The sequence below is a fragment of the Silurus meridionalis genome, chromosome 2 (genome assembly GCF_014805685.1).
Source record: "Silurus meridionalis isolate SWU-2019-XX chromosome 2, ASM1480568v1, whole genome shotgun sequence".
NCBI lineage: Eukaryota > Metazoa > Chordata > Actinopteri > Siluriformes > Siluridae > Silurus > Silurus meridionalis.
This window is the reverse complement of record NC_060885.1, coordinates 28,191,535-28,211,753: the sequence shown is the minus strand read 5'-3', so window position 1 is coordinate 28,211,753 and position 20,219 is coordinate 28,191,535. Positions and strand designations below refer to the sequence as shown.

Here is a 20,219-nt window from a genome sequence, read left to right as displayed (position 1 = left end):
TGGTAGAGCGAGACTGAAGCCAAGAAAGTTGTTAGGTGCTAAACAAGTTAGCAAGTGTCTTTCTTTCTCTCGCGCACACACACACACACACACTCTACTCTCAGCTTTAACAGTTAATGCAAAGATTATTTTTAACCCTCTGAAGTAAAATCAGCTGATGAATAGAAACAGCTGTTGAACAGATCTGGTGTGTGAACTTGTGGTACTGGAACTGTTCTCGGTGAGTTTTTTTGGCGTTCGAGTTCCGAGTCACATCAAATAAATCCACAAAATCGTTCTGATATTCTGAGAAAGAGATTTTACCATGTGACACCCCCCCCCAATGATCTTTTACCTCGTGACCAGGTGGATGTTAAAAAATTAAAACAGTGATAAAGTAATGGATTTACACACGTGCAATGTGCACACAGTGTCATGATGCTCCTCTTATTGCTCTTGTCATATACAGAATTTTAAATAATAACAAGGACACACACCCTTCCTGAGTCTCTTCTTTCCTGCTGTGGTCTCACACAGAATATAAAGTGGTAAGGGTACACACACACACACACACACACACACACACACACACACACACACACACACACACAGGACAAACTTTACAAGATTCTGTCTTATAGTAAATGCATTGATCAGTCATCAGTCCCTCTCTGATCATTTCCTATTATTCAGTTTATTGCCGTTAGCTTTACTTCTCCTGAGAGTCGGACAGAACAAGCAGACAGACAGATGAGCAGACATACACGCAGAAAGAAAGACTGATGAACAGAGTTAAAGAAACATAGCTAGAGAGACAGTTTTACACCAGGACATTTATGTACAGAAAGATGTAAATGAAGAAATGAAAGAATAAAAGAGGAAAACGTCATGATTTACAGACAGACACAAATCTAATGCACGTGTGAAAGAAAGAAAAAAAAACAGGCAAAGCAAAAGTAAATGAGAGGTGTGGCAAGAGAGAGAGAGAGAGAGGGAGAGAGAGAAAAGACAAAGCGAATACATCTATAAGAATTATTATGTTTAGGCCAGATGAAGGTAAAGAGGAAGAAAGGAAGACACCAGAAACACCTTGAACAGGAAGCATAAACACATGTGATGTGCTGTAAAGTGTGGGATCTGAGTGCAAAGTGAAAACAAACAGAACATCTGGGCTGTAATATGGTAAAAAAAAAAAAAGATAACGGTGCTTTATACTTGTCATATGTACTTTACAGTAGTGAAATACTTTCCTCACTTATCCCAGTGACGTTAGGAAGCTGGGGTCCAAACACAGGTTCAGCCACGATACAGCGCCCTGGAGCACAAGGGCATCTTACTCAAGAGCCCCAAGAGTGACAGCTTGGTGATACCAGGGCTGTAATGTGTATGAAACGTCAGTAAGTCCATATTAAAACAGTGTGTGTTGATGTATTTAACTGCAGGTGAAGTTGCTCGATTATGGAATACACAAGCGATGGCGTTTAAATATTAATCACTCAAACCCTTTTTTTGTGTTCAGGTCTTTATTATTGGTATTGTGTAATGACTGACAGTGCAGGCTGGAAAACATCTCTTAATGCCAACTGGAGTCCGATTACAAAGACAAGACTGAAAGTGTGAGTTTTGAACACTGATTATTGACAAATCTGTTCTGCTGAAGAACATCTGATAAGTGTGTAACGTGCACTTAACGCCATCAGCATTCACAGGAAGAGAAGGGAAAAGGCTACAAAAGCATCTCTAAAGTCCTGTAGTGTACAATCAAACTGAGTCTACAAATGTTGGAAATTCAAGACCGGTGCTATTCCCCTTGGCAGTCTTTAAAGATCACACCAGATCTGATCGAGTTGAAGAGAGTCTAAAGCTTCTAGAAAAACACTAAAGAATGTGTTAATGGAAGCTGCAAAGAAAACCACTTTTGTCAAAAAAAAAAAAAACTGAACAAAAAACAAACCAATTATATTGCCAAAATTTGCTAGAAACACCCAGATGTTCTACAAAACCTGCAAGGAAACCCGAAAACCTTCTGAAAATATAACAAAAGAAACGTAAGACATGGAGTTTGCTGCGAATGATTTAGTTGGAGAATCGGTTCCTATTCGTGAACAATGGAGTGATATATTGATACACCTCTAAAAACACACACCCACACACACACACAGAATTAACTCATTATAGTGCAGCGATGAGGAAACCCAGACGGGAACGCCTTCATCTTCAACATGAAATGAATGAAAAGAGCGAACTGATGAAGGCAAAACAGAGCATTTAGCTCATCTGCAGAAAGGAACTTTATCATCAGAGAACAAGTGGAAGAGAAGAGAGAGAGACAGACAGAGGGAGGGATGAGGGGATGAAAGGGGTGAAAGATGAAGGAAAAAAGGAAGGCTGGAATCAGTTGCTGCAGCAGGAGAGAAGCTTTTCCTGATGAAAGAAAAGAGAGAAGGAGGAGGGTGGGGAGACGTAAATAACAGTAGTAAGGAGAAATAACAAGTTCACATGAGGGGAAAAAAAAAAGAGAGCGAGTGTGAGAGTGTTGAGGTGAAATAAATAAAAGAAATACTGAATGTACCACAAAGAATGAATAGTAATGAACTACTGTGCATCTGTGTGTGTGTGTGTGTGTGTGTGTGTGTGTTTGTTTCCATTCAGAAAATGCTTTTTGAATGAATGATTTAAAAATACACTCCATTCACATCAACCATTCAGTCGAGAGAAAGAAAGCAAAGAGAGAGAGAGAGAGAGAGAAATAAAGAGAGCAAACATGATAGCTGGACAAAGAGAAATGGACAGAGATAAGTGCGTGATCCGTTAGGATCACTGTAGAGACAGATGAGGAATAAGAGATGGACAAGAAGAGATGGGGCAGGCAAGGAGAGTGAGAAAATGACGAATGGAAAAGGATTAAAAGAACAGAGAGAGAGAGAGAGAGAGAGAGAGAGAGAGAGAGAGAGAGAGAGAGAGAGAGAGAGAAAATGAGATTTAAAGTGATTGAGAGATTCCCACAGTATCTGACTCTAATTACATTTCTATTTGTGTCTGATATCTTGATTTCCCTAACACACACTAACAGTAACACGCACAAACACACACACACACTGCCTCTCTCTCTCTCACACACAGTCTAAGTTTAACCCAGATGTTTCCCACAAGGTTGTGTGGAGTGGAAATAAAGTCTAAACATAGACTGGGTTGTGTCCCCACACACTCACACAAGTACACACACTTTCTTTGCTTTGGAAACACACACACAGAGAGAGAGAGAGAGAGAGAGAGAGAGAGAGAGAGAGAGAGAGCATTTACATTTACATCAGCATTACTGTGAGTCGGTTTGGAAGAAATACTGCCTCACCAACTCAATTAACTCAGCATGAGACTGTGTGTATGTGTGTGTGTGTATGTGTGTGTGTTTGTGTGCGTGCGTGCACATGTGTCTGTGAAGTAAAGCTTAAGCCAAAGACCATCAATTGACCGAACAATTTTCCGCTGCTCAGCCCCATGTGAGGAGATTAGTATCGCTTGGTCACAATACTGACGGGGAAAAGTGTGTGTGGGCGTGTGTGTGTGGTTAAAGGAACCTTTACCTCCTTCAGTCACATATCACGTCACTGGCTGTCCATCTGCTTCTATACATATAATATTTTCTTCATGTCTGCCTTTTTTATGCAATTTTATAAATTAAAAAAAAAAATCTTCACACAGACTGAGAGTCTATTCACTATACATGCTCACTATATATGTAGGGCACTCCAGCACATGACCCTGCTTCAATCCCTATATAGTGCACATAGGTTTCGGTACATGGAATCCTGTTTACCAACCTAACAATACCGAGGGGAAACAATTTCACTGTGCTTTAAAGTACATTTGGCAAGTATAAAGCACCCACACATCCCATTGAAACACCAAACGTCATTTATAAATAACTTATATCAGTTTTAGACCCGACAATTCTTTTTTTTATAATAAATAAAACAACTCCTGTGTGTAGCTACAGGTCGTTTCATCACAAGCCTTCACCAGATTGCCAAACAGAACATTTCAGGTTCTCAAAATGAGAGTGAAGCGTGAAGAATTTGCTCGCCGGTTGCAGTTTGTGCTACAAAGAGGAAGGGTAGCAGTTGGCAGAGCTGTTTCAGTTTGTACCCTGTCTGAGTAAAGGAGGTGCTAGCAAACATTACAGACAAAACACAAAAATAAAACAAAAAACAAACCTCTTGCCGAAGTTGCTGGCCGGCTTTGCCAGACTGGCCGTGAGCTCGTTGACCCTGCGAGGACGTGATGACGGTGTCCTCCTCTGTGTGGAGCGACCCGGGGATTCCTTCGGTTCAGGTGGAGGGCTCTTCACGCTCGAGTGGTTCAGGTCCTTCAGGACGTCATAGTTGATCTTACTGGAAATCCGTTTCTGCTCCAGCATCTTTTCAATGGCCTCATCAGCTGTGCTGGCGTTGATCGGCGCTCGCCTCTGAGTCGTTTTCCTCGGCTGGGAAGAAGGTAAAAGTGAACGGTTTCACACACACACACACACACACACACACACACACACACACACACACACACACACACACCCCTTAAGTACTTAAAAGAATGTTTTAAAATAAATAATTAAGAAAAAATATTAACATCACTTCACCTTTTTCTCTTTGTAGATACCCAGCTCTTTCTCCTTTGCTATTCTCTCCTCCTTTTCTACACAAACACACACACACACACACACACACACACACACACACACACACACACACACACACACACACAATCATTTCTGAATATCTTTCAACAAACATTTATATCCAAGAAAATGCATCTAGACAGCTGACATATCAGCAATAAACAAAAAAATAGATTTTTAGTTCTAATTCAGTGTTGCCAAATACTATAAATGTAAATCAGAAATTAGGCAACCCATCACAGTGAATCACAAAAAATTATTATTCACAATTCACAGTCTATACAGGGCAGATAACATTTTAGAGCAGCGAATAATGAAGGAGCAGTAGACTGGCAGCTTGTCCACAGGGGCAGAATTTCATCTGCTTCACACCTCCATTACCCTGTGTAAGTTACTAATTATAAAAAAAAAAAAAACCTTATGTATACAGATGTTTATATGTATATATGTTTGGGTTTGCACATTTGTTTTTTAACTCAGTCATGAGGCAATGTGAACTCTGCCTCATTTTACTTCCACTAACTATTTACTAATTACCTAGTGGTCAAAAACTGGAACTACCACGATTTATTTGGGAAAAATCTTTCAAAAACACAGATTTTGTAGCATATCATCCAAATTCGATTATAAACTGTAAAAGTGTGTATACAGTACAGAATTAATTTTGTGCGATGCTGTGCAGTTTTTAATGCAGGCCTACGGCCTCGAGCTGCAAGGAAGGCAAAGAAGGTTGTTTATGGTTGTGGTGAGAGAAGACATGCTGGTTTTTAGTTTGAAAGAGGCATAAATTGGACAAATTGCTTTGAAAACATATGATCGGCTGTGCTGAGTCCTAACAGGAGCAGCCGAAAGAAGAAGTAGAAGAAGAAGATGGACTCAAGCTGTAGCAGACTTAATTTGTTTGTTAATTATAATTTTTTTCTTCAAAATCTGTTTCCGTTTTCATTTAAATTAATACAAATAAGTAAATCAATAAATAAATTGCACAAAAGTGATTGGGAAAAAAAAAAAAACCATAAAATAATACTGTCTATTAACTTTTTATTTTGTATTTATTTTTTTACCTTTCTGTTCTTTGAGGTAGTCTGCGTTCTCCAGCATCCAGAGCTCAGTTTTAATCTTCACCTCCTTCTCATTGAGGATGTACTAAAGATGAGAGAACAAGCACTGATGTTCTGTTTACTGTCAGCATGTTCAGATCCATGTATGTGCACGCGCACACACACACACACACACACACACACACACACACACACACACACACACACACACACACACTGAGAGAAAAAAGCGATCAAAAGGCTAAGCAGGTGTTTCATCAGGCTTCACCTTTCGCTCACACGCGTATAAATGAGCATCTCTGATGGAAATGTCACGCCGTGTCTGGCGCTAATACATCTAATCGCTAACACTGAACAAAATCAATCTCAGCAGGGTTGCTGCCGCTCAGCAAGGATCCGCCGGATCGTGCACACATCCGGTTTACGGCTCTACCTTCATTATAGAAGCTGAACGAGGAGCATTTCCTGTAGCCTGGCAATGGAGCTCATACTCACCCACTCAAGCTCGCCGTCGTCGATCCCGCTCAGGTCCAGCTCACCACCGTCCGACACACTATCTGTAATTCCAAACAAATCATATTAGCATTTTAAGTCCAGACTCTTCTTGTTTGTCTTATTAATGTTATACAGATTTGCTGGTAAGTCGAATTGACTTAACACAAAAAACAATTACTTGATCGTGTAACGCTGAGTTTGTAAGTGCACTAGTATGCACATATGTTTGCATGTGTAACAGAGATCACACCATGCACTAGCTTTAGCTAGGTGCTACCATGAAACCATGGCAACTAAGGGTGATCCAATTTATCCAAAGTACAGTGTGAATGCAGAGTACATGCATGTGTGTCGATTACGTGCAGGCTACCCGAGCCCACTTCTTAATGCTGAGGTCACTGTAATTGAGTGTAATGTGTGTGCATGTGTCTCAAAAGTCCCTCTACATCCTTCTTTCTTTCCACACTTCCTCCCCTCCATTCCTTATCTCTCTAAGCCCTATTTAAAAAAAAAAAAAACCATAAAAAAAGCCTGAGGCCTTTTGGCAATGCTTCACAACTCCACCATGATATGCAGAACTTCTCCATCCAGACTTCTTGCACTCTCTCTCTCTTTTTCTCTCTCTTTGCCTTAGTGATGTGGAAAGAAAGCTGAAATGTGTAAGAAAGAGAACAAACTCTATGCTGATATTTGTTCCCAGATCTGTGCATGAACTTTTTAAACATGCAGCAGTGGAACTGACTATTCTAACAATAATTAATAATAATAATGGCGTTATTTTTTATGTGGCAGAATGCCAGAGCCTGCATGAAGTAGGCGTGGTTTCAACGTGTCAATCACAATAAAGGGGGTGTGGCCTCGGAACCTTTCCTAACCAATATATTGGCTGTGTGTTGATCACCCAATGAAAAGTGGTGTGTCCTCAGGGTCTGTTGTTTAGAGAAGGAGGATCGGTCTTAGTGGTTGTCAAGTCAAGTCAAGAAGCTTTTATTGTCATTTCAACCATATATAGCTGATGCAGTACACAGTGAAATGAGACGTTCCTCCAGATCCCTTGTGCTACATAAAACAACATAGAGCTACATCACACAACATTAAGCTACATAACAGGACACAGAGCTATGGAGTAAATTAAGTGTCCTCGCCACATAAAGTGTATCGTGTGCAACCTGGTGCAAACAGTGCAAGACAAAGACAAAAAAGCGCCGACCTGTAAACCTACTGTATAATATGTTTTACAACACCGTGTGCAAAAGAGAGAAATATAGAGAAGTGTGTACTTGTAAACATGGACACAATGTTATGCGAAAACAGCAAAAGCAGCAAAGCAGCATGTAAAGTATATATGATTAACATAATGTGTGGTGCTGAAGACATGGATGTGTACGAAGTGAAATGAGTATTGAGTTTATGTTGAGTTTAGGTTCTAACAGTTCAGTAACACACATTTGAGTGAGTTTATGAGGAAGTCCAGGGTCCAGTTGCAGAGGGATGTGTTCAGGCCCAGTAGACTCAGCTTCTCAATCAGGTGCTGAGGGATGATTGTAGTGAGCTGAATGTGAACTGAAGAAAGTAGGCGTGGTCACCACACATGTCAATCTCAATAAAGGGAGTGTGGCCCCAACCAATATACAGGGTACGTGATGGTCAACCAATGAAAAGTGATGTGTGTCCTCAGGGTCTGTTGTTCAGTAAAGATGTTGGCGCTGTGTGCCACTAGTGATAAAGAAGAAATGGCCTCTGTATCAGTCAGAAAAAGAGGTGTGGTCTCTGTCTGTCTTACCCAAAGAGGCAAAATAAAAAAACTTATATAGAAGGTCTGACCTCTGGACTCATCACTTTTAATTAAGGAGATATGGATCAGTGGCCTTGGTGTAATGTACATCATACTGTTGCAGAAGTACAGATTCAAAACCCTCATGCTTCCCTTATGAAACCCTTTTGGGTGCATCTATGTGTGTGCGTGTGCTCTCTGATGTGTATGTGGGTTTGAAGTCTGATCTGTGATGTGGTCAGGTATCATCAGATTGCACAGATTAGTTAATGCACTTAAACAGGACAAGAGTTGAAATGAAACAGAGAAACCACAACAGAGGGAAGAAACCCAGGTGCTGAAACTCCACAGAGACAGAGAGAGAGAAAGAGAGAAAGATAAACACTGTAATCAGGGTCCACCTGGCCTGACTTCAGAAAGAACAAAAAAGAAGGAGGAGAAGAAAGAGCTCAAGTAATACATGTAACAAATTAGAGAGGACATGAAGAGACAGCACACACCTGTCGGGCCTGATTCTCATTCTGACAACACACACAACTCTCTCTCTCTCTCATCTCTGTCCAAAAGGCTCTTCACCTGTTTTACCTGCTACTCCAACATTTCACACTCACAGACACACACAAATGGGAGGGAAATGGTACTTGAAGAGGACACACTACAATGTCATTATCTGCACTCCGTTTTATCATCTTGAGTATATCTGGGCTTTTTTTACTGATGCCTGCAAAGATTTGGCATAAAAAATGATTTGCCCCTGAACCATTCTAGGACAACCTGCTTCACTTCATCATCAGGGAACCACAACAACCGGGATGGTCATTGACAGACATACGGCCATCTCTAAACTTTTACACCATTTAAATGTCTTGAGCGTCTCATAACCATACTGTGCTTAAAGTATTCTGTAGATATCAGCCTTTTTTAGCTTTTGTTCACAGGAAAGTTCGTCACCATATTCTGTTCCCTGCACTAACATTTTGTATGCCATCTTGATTAATGGTCTTTAGACTGACTTGAGCCACGCATCAGTAATAAGATACACTAGCCTCTTATTAACATTAAATAAAATGTTTGCCAAAATTTGAGAGTCACTTTTGTGAGATACTGTATGTTTATACATGTATACAGAGCAGGCATAACATTATGAGCGTTAAAGTGAATAACACTGATTATCTCTTCATCATGGCACCTGTTAGTGGGTGGGGTGTATTAGGCAGCAAGAAAACATTTTGTTTTCAAAGTTGATGTGTTAGAAGCAGGAAAAATGGGCAAGCATAAGGATTGAATGAATTTGACCGGCCGAACTGTGATGGCTACACGATTGGGTCAGAGCATCTCCAAAACTGCAGCTCTTGTGGGCTGTTCCCAGTCTGCAGTAGTCAGCATCTATCAAAAGTGGTTAGAGGAAGGAACAGCGGTGAACTGTTATGGCTCACTGATGCATGTGAGGAGCGAAGGCTGGCCAGTGTGGTTTGATCCAACAGACAAGCTCATGTAGCTCAAATTGCTGAAAAAGCTAATGCTGTTAATGCTCAATAGCTCAACTGTTTTGGCAGCAAATGGGAGAACACCATAATATTAGGCAGGCGCTCAAAGGTATGCCTGATCAGTGTGTGTGTAAAAAAAAAAAAAAAAAAATTAATAAAAATAATATTATATATATATATATATATATATATATATATATATATATATATATATATATATATATATATATATATATATACACACACACACACACACACACACACACAAATGTTGAAAATCAACCCTGCAGTTTATTTGATTATTTATTAAAGTGGTAATGTGCTAAATGTGTTCATTTACTTGCTTTATATTCCAACAGTAGGCGAGATCCATGCTAATCCCAAACCAAACAAAAGAATCTAAAAAATCTAGATCCAGACAATATGTTGACCTGAACATGGAGTTTTTAAATAAACACACACACACACACACACACACACACACACTGAGAATCTCTCAGATATGAAATAGGCAGAGGTCCTGAATAACAGCAGACTCTCTCTGACCCCTGCAGCCTCCCGTGGGAAACCCCTCACGCCCACACACACACCTGCTCATACCCTCTGCACCGCCCTGAGCAAATCGAACAGCAAGGAAGAAAAGATGAGTCCAGTGAGACGAATATAGAACAGTTTCCGCAATATGCTGCACATCTAGAGTGCTTAGCCTGGAGGGGGGAAGAAGAGCCTCCTGCTGTAAAGTGCACACACACACACACACACACACACACACACACACACACACACACACACAAAATAATGTTTAAAAAAAAAAAAAGAGGCAAAACAAAGAAAGTGTGATTTAATGATCAGTTATCAGGGTATATGTTAAATCATCTCTCTCTCTCTCTCTCTCTCTCTCTCACACACACACACACACACACACACACACACACTCCATAGTTCAGGGTTCACTCCATCTCAGCATGACCACACCCTGCTTTGTCTCTCGTCCCATTTAAAGTCAAACAGCTGCTTAGTCGGAATGCAGAAAGCCTGGAAAGCTCCTTTGTTTGTGTGTAAGAGCACACATGCATGAAACTCTAGCAGTGTGTTGTGTAATGTGATGTAATTCCTTCAGGAGGTGGACAGCACAAACAATGAACAAGAGCAGTGTGTGTGTGTGTGTGTGTAGACAGATGGTCACACTTTCCTGTTTGCTCTCATGTTGCTTTTTGATCAGCAACAAGAGGCGATGAGACGATGGCATCTCTCTCTCTCTCTCTCTCTCTCTCTCTCTCTCTCTCTCTCTCTCACACACACACACACACACACACACACCTTTTAATACCTTTTCTCTCTGACCTGTTCTCTTATTATTTCTTTTTTATTCTTTCCTCAATTATTTTGTTTCTTTTTTTTGTTCTTCCTTTTCCTAACACTCCGTTTGTCTGTCTCCCTCTCTCTGCTCTGACTGCTCTCTCCTCTTTTACAATCATCCTTCCTCTTCCTCTCTCGATTCATTTGGCTTCTCATCTGAAATATTTTACTGGTTGAATATGTGTAGCAGGGTTAGCACTGTGTGTGTGTGTGTGTGTGTGTGTGTGTGTGTGTGTGTGTGTGTAATTAGTGACTTGACCCCCTCATGATGCTAATAAAACTCTGTCCATCTGTCCATAGAGAGAGAGAATTAGAGAGTGTAAGAGGTAGGAAAGACACCTACAGACAGACAAACAGAGACAGACAGAGGGAGATACAAAGTGGGAGAGACAGAGAGGAAGACAGAGGGCAAAACAGACCAAGCAAGAAATACCATTAGACAGAGAGACAGACAGAGAAAGATAGAGGTAGAGACAAAGAGAGAGAGAGAAGGATGACAGACAGACAGAGAGAGTGAGACAGACAGAGAGACAGGAGGAGGAACAGTGGATGACATTCATTGTGTGTATTGATTGTCAATCGGTTGTGAGCAGATGTTTGTGCTTCGTGTTTAAAAAGGCCAGATGGCAGTCACCCTTGTGCTGTGTGTGTGTGTGTGTGTGTGTGTGTGTGTGTGTGTACGCGTGTGCGTTACCTTTACAGATGCGTGTGATTGAGATGCAGTCTGTTTCCAATTGTTAATAAATTATATCCTTATATCCCTATTTTTTCCGTTGGATCAACATAAACATTTTATATCACTTTATTCACTGCTTCTTTCTAATCAACAAAGAGTGATCAGATCAGGTCAAATCAGATTCAATCCGATTAGATCAGATGAGGAAAAATCAGGTTAGATCAGATCAGATCAGGTCAGGTCAGGTCAGGTTGGTTATATCATATAGGGTTAGATCAGATTAGACTAGACTGGCATCAAACTTTGGGCTGCTTTGTACTTTGTTAAAGAAAAAATATATAAACCCCCGCTTCTTGAAACTCCAACTCGAAAATTCATAAAAGTTTTTTAAATCCCAGATTATAAAAATGTCTGACTGCGTGTGTGTTTCTCTCTTTATATCCCACTGAAGGTCAGAAAATAAAAGTTCCCTAAAATATCCCTGAAGGTTGTGCCCTTATGACATGCCCTCATCTTACCTCTGTCCACACACACACACACACACACACACCACACACAAAACACACCAGATCAATCTGACGGCTCAGAGTTTTAAATACCACCCAGGATCCACCACGAGCTGCGTAACCACAAACCCACTGTGATTGATCTACCCAGACACACACACACACACACACACACACACACACACACACACCCATGTATGGAGGGATAGCTTGGCTTAAAATAATGATCTCTAAAAAGTTGGAGAGAAAATACTAACTAATGTATTCTGAAAAGTTTGAACACGAACACGCACAAAAAAACTAGACTACAATGCCCTTTGCTCTCCAACCTTCTATAAATTTCTTCACTCTGTTTCCATTTTAAAGACTACAGACTTTTAAAATCCATTTAGACATTTCCCCACACACACACACACACACACACACACACACACACACACACACACACACACACACACACACACACACACAGAGAGAAAGAGATATAAGGCGTGTGTTTATCTCACCCTGGAAATATATTTTTGCTCTCACGTGTAGGTGTGTACAGATAACCGAGACAATGAACATATAAAGGCTTTGGCATGGAGGAGTTGGTGTTAAATCTATAAACATCTCAGATGTTAAGCTAATTTATAAGTTGCTCAGGAGCTCCTGGCTTCACAACTCTAACTGACTGTAGAAGACTGTGGAAAGGACATTACTCAATCACACACTTTGTTACTTATGATCTTTCTTACTCTCCAGTGTTTTAATAAATTATTATCACACTTTTGATATCTCCCAGATAAGGATGAGGGGTGTCCCTTTTTGAGTCTGGTTCCTCTCAAGGTTTGATCTTCATAACATCTAAGGAGGTTCTTCCTTGCCACAGTCCACAGGCTTGCTCATCAGGGTTAAATACACATAATTCACTTATATTAACTTTTTTATTCCATAATTCTTATATTTTTATAAGGCTGCTTTGCAACAATGTCCATTGTGAAAATCTTAATAAAATGAAATAGAATAAAGCATAAAAAGGTTGACGTTTCAGGGCTTCAGGACAATCCAATCATTCTGTTCAGCAGAAAGCTCATTTACACTAAGAACGAAATTCACTCCTCTTCAGACCTTTTTCATGTCAGGATGTCATGAGGAGCCGAGTGGATTCACACAATCGTTTGAAATAAACAATTTCTGATGAATTATTATTAAAAATTATATTGTAAATCTCCACTGGACCCCTCAGAGACATGAATCTTGAGATCGGATTGAAACATCTGCCTGTTTTTCTGATTTTCCGCTCTGCCCCAGCTGATGGATTGATGGACGATCGCTGCGGTTCTAATCGGACTGAAAGCACGCAGCAATCCACCCTTTTAACAAGAGTAATGAGTTTGCTGTGGGCGGCCCCATCCTACGCTAACCACACACACACACACACACACACACACAAGGTGGGTGGATGAAAGAGAGGAGGCAGTAATGACAGCATGCTGCATGCACTAACTGCTTCAAAGGGCACAGGGGTTAATGAAAGACACAGCAAACCATACAGCCAATAAAAAGACCTGATAACAGTCACGCACAGCCAATCAGAAAGCCAGCTCCGCCTCTATAACCGCTCACAGGAGTAGCTGCCTGCTCACACACCATGCGCTAATCTGTGAGGTTTACAGGCTAATCCAAAAAATCATCTATTACTTGTTCATAATCAATACAAAAATTTATTTAATATATACAACTGCATGTGGCATAGAAAACTTATTTCTTTTTACATTTGCTTGTCGTTGGCGCTAATTGTAATTACACAGCATAACAGTCACATCAAATCCACTGGAAAATGTTGATGTTCCTGCCACTTTTATTGGCCTTTCACATCACTGTGCCATTCTGTTTTCCACATATGAACAAACAGAATTTGCTAGATAATTTTTTTATATGCTTGGGGATATAATTTATATGTATATGATAAACATATAGCAGCATACTGCACCCATGAGTTACATTTGAAAGCACCAAAAGAGCCAATCAGCTGTTTGTAATGGAATACTGCAATATTGATTGGCAAAAAAAATTGCTTCCTATTTCAGTTGGAGCATTTCTCAGATCAGAAAAGAAATTCTCAAAACAACTTGTTCAACCCCACATCATGTCTGTGCATCTTAAAAGCATTTCTCGTTGCTTTGAACAAACCGTGAATGCTTCAGTACATTTAATCGATTTTGTACAATTGTCTGCTGTTTCCTACTTTATCAATTGTTTATGTCATGTTGCTCAAAATATGAGATGTTTAATCCTTTGTATTGTGCTGTTTGTACAAATTGTTTTGAGAAATCTTTTACTGGTTCGCAAATATTAAGGATGATTTGAGAATTGCTCCAAAGCAACTTAGAAAAACTAACAAAAACTGCTGAGACGTGACTCCTCACCGTTCTCATTCTCCTTCTCCTCTCCCACGCACTTATGGATGGAGTCGGACAGGCCGAGGCTGGCGGCGGTTGGCAGCGGCCCAAGCAGAGCTTCCAGAGACGGGCGCTTGGATTGAGAGACTCTTTCTTCCTCTCTCGCTTCCTGTCCGTCATCGTCCCGCCGCTCTTTTCCGTCACTGATGCCAGGAAGGTCTTTGCTCAGGTGAGATGCCGCGACCCGCAGATCTTCATCCTCACCCTCGTCGTTGAGATCGTGCACGCTGGAGGACGTCACTGAGACGGCGTCGTCTGGAAAAGGGTTAGAAACGTATAAAAGGAGCGGCTAACGTAACAAATTACATTTCCCAGCGTTACTGTAATTAAGTAGGGTTTTTTGTGTACTTCTACTTTTTAAAGTAATTTTTAAATCTGTAGTTAGTCAAATAGTTTGAAATGAATATCTCCTTGTCCTTTTGGAATTACACTAGAATCCCCCACCCCATGATGTTAAAAAAAAAAAAAAAGTAAAATTTAAATGAGCTACTCTTTACTTTTACTTGAGTTGAGTTTTTTGACCGTAAACTTTATTGAAGTTTACTTAAGTACAATTTTGTTAAACTTACAGTACTTTTACTTGAGTAGAATGATATTTATTATTATTACAAAGCGATGCAACAAAAACCCATTGCTACCAGGAAGATCACAAGTCATAGGTATGGTGAAACCAAGCAAAACATGTCATGCTCCATCTCCTGGGTCTTTGTGAGCTCATGTATGCGGAAGGGGGAAGATAGAGTTTGCTGTAATGCAGCACAAAAGAAGTAGCGTGTTTTATATTAAAATGAGATGACAGAAAAATGTGATTAAATGAAACCATGTACATTGGTGAATAGTGAACTGTTGCTTTAAAATATTTTTAACACAAGAGAGAAAAATGTCTCTAATAATGAAATGCAGCATCATTAACCTTCTCCTGTTAATTAGTTTATTGGAAATCAGCAGAGCAGATCATCAGAGAAGGGAAAGGAGCGTCGGTGTCATCACTGACATTTGCTCCATTCGGCCGTGCCGCTGTGTATTGTTAATGTGAGTGATTAAGTACGTCGTTACGGCTCGCTTAACGAGCTTAACAATGGGGGATTATTTTTAATTAAACCAGGAATCCTGCTTTATTTGGCCTTTTATTCAAAACTGCACTGTGCAGCGCGTCAATCATTACCAGCAACGCAGTTCCACGTCCACACACACGAGCGCCTATTAATTAGCCCTCTCCAGCTATCGCTGTCAAACATGAGGATGGCCATCACAGCTTTCTGTAATGGAGTGTTAATTGGGCTGAGATTGAGCTTGCGTCAACAGAAAACATGCGATCATGAACAGCGGAGTGAAGACAGGAGCTTCCGCAGAGCTGGGTAACACAATAATAAGGCTTTCACGAGACACGGCGATAAAGATGAGGTGTTAACTTATAGCGGAATGTGAAACATGGGACTGGAAATGAGTGTGTGTGTGTGTGTACCATTTTTTGCATAAGCGGCAAAAATCCCTCTGGATTTGGGTCGACTGATGTCCAGCTCCATTTCAATCTCATCCTGATAACCCGAGATTTCACCTGCGAGCACACAAACACACGCCAAGCTGAGTGAACACTTTCAACCAAACACCCGTGTCCTGTTCATAAATGCATCGCTGTACCCTGAACGTCGTCAATCTTCTTAGCCAGCTCCTCCTCAATCTGCAGGAAAACAAAAACACACTTCAGTCTCAAGTGCATGAACAGAACAGCTGTTCTGCACTGTATATTCATTCACGACATGCGATTATTTTCCTGATTAATCAGCTGTCTGGTGTTTACTCCTGTTGCGTAGAAACGAAAAGCCAACTTTTTAGTGTACAAAGTGCATGTCTATGAAAAAAAAGCTAATTACTGAAACCAATCCATAAGTCAAATCACTTTCATCCTCAGCTCACAGTTTCGTCAGACTCAAAAAAGGGGACATGGACTGATTTTTAGTGTTGGAAGTAATTTGGTTGATGATCCAGAATTTACCAAAGAAATGAACTACCGATAGTCCCCATGGGGATTGGCAGTATTTATGATACATGATACAGTTTTAAAATATTGTAAAATACTTTCTAAGAAAGTCTGCATGATGACATCATAAAAATGTGGCTTCTAAATGGTTCCTACTCAGTAGTTGCTAGACTTGAGCTCAGAACAGAAAATGCATATGGAAGAAATGTTCAGGCTGCTAGCTTTCAAATAGGTGTCCAATGATAATGATAGATAAATATTTGACTGATATCCCTTTATAGAGGAGGAATTATAGTAAATTTATATCCCCTTATTAGAAAAAGTGGTAGCTCAGTGGTTAAGACCCTGGGTTCTTAAAAATCATAACATTTTCTGTGATCAAGCCCCAGTATCGCCATGCTGACACGCTTGGGGCCCCAGAGTAAGGGCCTTAACCCTGTTCTCCAAGGGCCCTGTATCATGGCTGACCCTGTGCTCTGACCTTGTGCTTCCTGGGATATGTGAAGAAAGAATTTCACTGTGCTGTAAAGTACATGTGAATAATATAAAAAACCTTTTTAATGCACAGAAATAATGTTCAAATAACGTTTACATGTCCACTTCCTGATTTTTTTTTTCATTTTTTTATATAATATTGCAATTAAATCAGATTTTGGATTCTGAATTACCTTCTGCAGCCGGGTCTTCCTCTGTCCATCTTTAAACGAGGGCGGGTCACACTCCTGTTCCAGATCTACCCTCATGAACTCGTCGATGGTCAGCTCGCTAGTGGGCGTGTCCTCAAACTCACTCAACCTGTCAATCACAGCACAAAGGGGTGTGTCAAGAAAGAGGCGAGGTGGTTATTTGCTTGAGTAGTTTTCTCTCCGTGTATGGCTAATTCAATAATTAAATACGTCACTTAATTTTACAATATAAATTAGCAACATAATATTGCTTACAAGCTAGATACTGATAACTCCACAGTATTATTCATTTATTATAGATAATGGGCAGGTGGACATGAGTTTGAAGTCCTGACCTCTTCCTCAGCGTGGCCTCACACACTTTAACCACACCGATTACGTCTTTGATGGTGCGACGGAACTCGTGCATACGCGCGGCAACCAGCAGAGCTGTGAACCATAAACACACACACACACACAAACACAAGCACGCACACATTACTGTGTAGCTGTACATTGATTACAAAGATTGTTATATTGTACAGAAATAAAAATGGATCACAGATACATGTAGAAGCAGTCAGATGCAAAGAAATTTCCATCAGTTACATTATTCAGCTTTCAGAAAAAAAAAAAATAATGAGTGTATGTATGAAACTGCACTGCTTTTTTTCGTGACCTTTACATTATTTGCTCATGTCAAACTTCCTGCTTGACATATTTAAAGCGATTCAGCAATAAAGGATTCTATCAGCTGCCATCCTGAAAAGCATCCACCTAACCACCATGTGCAATAACTTTTTATTTATTTATTTCTTAAAAAATGTGCAACTGGAAGCATCTATCACCAAAACAAATTCCATGCAAGTGCAAATATACTTGCCATTTAAGCTCTTTCTGATTCTGATTATCTAATCAGACACACACATCTTTAGAGAGACTGAGATCGGGGAAAATGGTGGCTTTGTGTAAAGGCACTGGACTTTGACTCCAAAGGTCATGAGTTAAAATCCCAACCACCTCAAGCTGCTACTTCTGGGCCCCTGAGCAAGGCTCTCAAATCGCTCTGAATAAAGGCATCTGCCAAATAATTGCAGTAAATATAAAATCATCAGCATTCTTTAAACCCTTTTAAACGAATGCAGGCAGTGGTGTCCCAATGGGACAAAAAATGTGTTTTGGCATTTTTATTTGGTCCCTAAAACCTAGCAGGATGAACCTCATCATCATCTTGATATTCTTTCGCATTTTCTCTCTCTGCTTTCTTGTCTTTGCTCTCTCACCATGAAGTGAACTCCCCTAAACTGGCTCGTCCCATCACCATGTGCAGCTCCTGAAACATTAATGTTGCCTGAATTATTCAGGCTGAAAACCAGGACAGAGAGTGATGACAAGGGAGAGAGATCAAAAAAAAAAAAAAAAAAAAAACTGACAGAAGAGGAGGGGGAACTTATTCTCATTATAGCTCAGAGGGATACGATGCGAGAGATGAATCACAAGAGCATTGCCACCGAGACTTTCCCACTTCCTCTAGCGGCTTAAACAAGCGCTCGGGCTAAACGCGGATCAAACTCCACCAGGGAAACTATTATACGCGTTTCTGAATAATAAAATACATTTGTTATTTTAAATAAGAAAACCCCCCTCTCAACAGAGATGATTTATAGTCATATATTTTTATGTGCATCGTCTCCCGATCGTATTATTCATACATTAACGCTGATAAACCAAGCAGAAGCTATACCCCCAAACGAGTTCACAGATAAAACTAATTATAAGTTATCTAAATCAAGTGGCACAGAAAATGTTTGCGATACATGCTAAGAATAGTACAGATACTATTTATTTATTTCTTTGTTTGTTTATTTGCTTACACGGAGTAAACAACTCTGTTGTTAACTTTCCTTTATGCCACACTTGTCATTTTTATCTATGGGAAAGGCCACGCCCAGATTATTTATTGCCTGCCACAATTAACCAATCACAGAGTTTCCAGGCTTCTGATTGGCTAGTAGTTTGTACACATTAGACAATTGTCTGAACTATACTGAATATTAATATAAATTATGCTGAATTAATTAGGCATGGAAAGTAGGAGGAGACATGGCCTCTGTATCAATCAAACCCTGTGAAAGTATAATGTATAATGATATCGTGTATCTATCACATAACAAGATGCACATAACACACAGTGCTTCTGTATACGTGTGTGCACGACGCACACATGTAAAGGTGTATCAGCACCCTTCACTAAGCGACATTTGCACAAAAAGAAAAGGTCGGCGTCAATAGGTCAAGAGGTTTCCATGGTTACCTGCTCCGCAAAGCCCCGATGGCCTTCGTCCCGTGTGCATCCAGTCCCTCTTCATCCTCTGCACGAGTCTCAGCGCCGTCATGGACACCTCGTGGCTCTTCTCGCCGAACTCCAACATGTGGGAAAAGCGGGGGATGTACAGACATGGATCTGCAAACACACACACACACACAACCACACACGCACACAGGTGTTGGATTTTATGTTAGTGTCCTTCAATCAATGTTTTAAAAAAAAAAAAGAGATGGATTGTGGCTTCTCCATTCCTTAAGCCTAATGCTGTTAGAGACTCAATGACCTTAAGAAGGTCAGACAAACAGAAAAGGGCAATTGCTCTTTTTCGATTGATCCACTGAAAAACATACAAAGATTCCAAACAGCATAATGAAATATTTATCTGTAATCTAAATCTGAATAATAATATAAATGCACTAGAGGAAAATAGACTCTGTATCGCTCTTGCACTTTACTGAATCACATCACTTTGCATTGTGTATCCAGTCAGAACTGCTCTTAAACATATTAAATTCATCCATGATGTCATACATATTCTCACAAAAAAAAACCACACACCTGTTCCAACATCATGTTACAGTTTGCTGCATGACCGATTCTACAGTATGTCAGTGAGCCATGAGCTGCACTCAGGGTCAAATTTTAATGAGCAAATATGCAGAGGTGGGCCAGAGGAACAAAGCAAAACCCTAAAAAAAAAAAAAAAGAAAAAAGAAAAGAAAGAAAGACAAAACCAATGCATTATGCATACCTTTCCAATGCAAGAAAGAAAATCCAGGTTTGTCCCATAT

General features: G+C 40.2%; 1 protein-coding gene across 3 annotated transcripts in view; it reads right to left on the bottom strand.

The window, feature by feature from the left end:
* The window catches only part of brf1a (BRF1 RNA polymerase III transcription initiation factor subunit a), a 42,892-nt gene that overhangs the window by 3,019 nt on the left and 19,654 nt on the right, over positions 1 to 20,219 (bottom strand). For all 3 annotated transcript variants that reach the window (XM_046871298.1, XM_046871306.1, XM_046871288.1), the window contains 10 exons: positions 19,414 to 19,563; positions 17,456 to 17,549; positions 17,103 to 17,229; positions 16,095 to 16,134; positions 15,919 to 16,011; positions 14,421 to 14,708; positions 6,208 to 6,269; positions 5,716 to 5,797; positions 4,613 to 4,668; positions 4,194 to 4,462 (listed from right to left, as the gene is read on the bottom strand). In XM_046871298.1, coding sequence (XP_046727254.1) covers positions 4,194 to 4,462; positions 4,613 to 4,668; positions 5,716 to 5,797; positions 6,208 to 6,269; positions 14,421 to 14,708; positions 15,919 to 16,011; positions 16,095 to 16,134; positions 17,103 to 17,229; positions 17,456 to 17,549; positions 19,414 to 19,563 — 1,261 coding nt within the window. The remainder of the gene's footprint in view (positions 1 to 4,193; positions 4,463 to 4,612; positions 4,669 to 5,715; positions 5,798 to 6,207; positions 6,270 to 14,420; positions 14,709 to 15,918; positions 16,012 to 16,094; positions 16,135 to 17,102; positions 17,230 to 17,455; positions 17,550 to 19,413; positions 19,564 to 20,219) is intronic.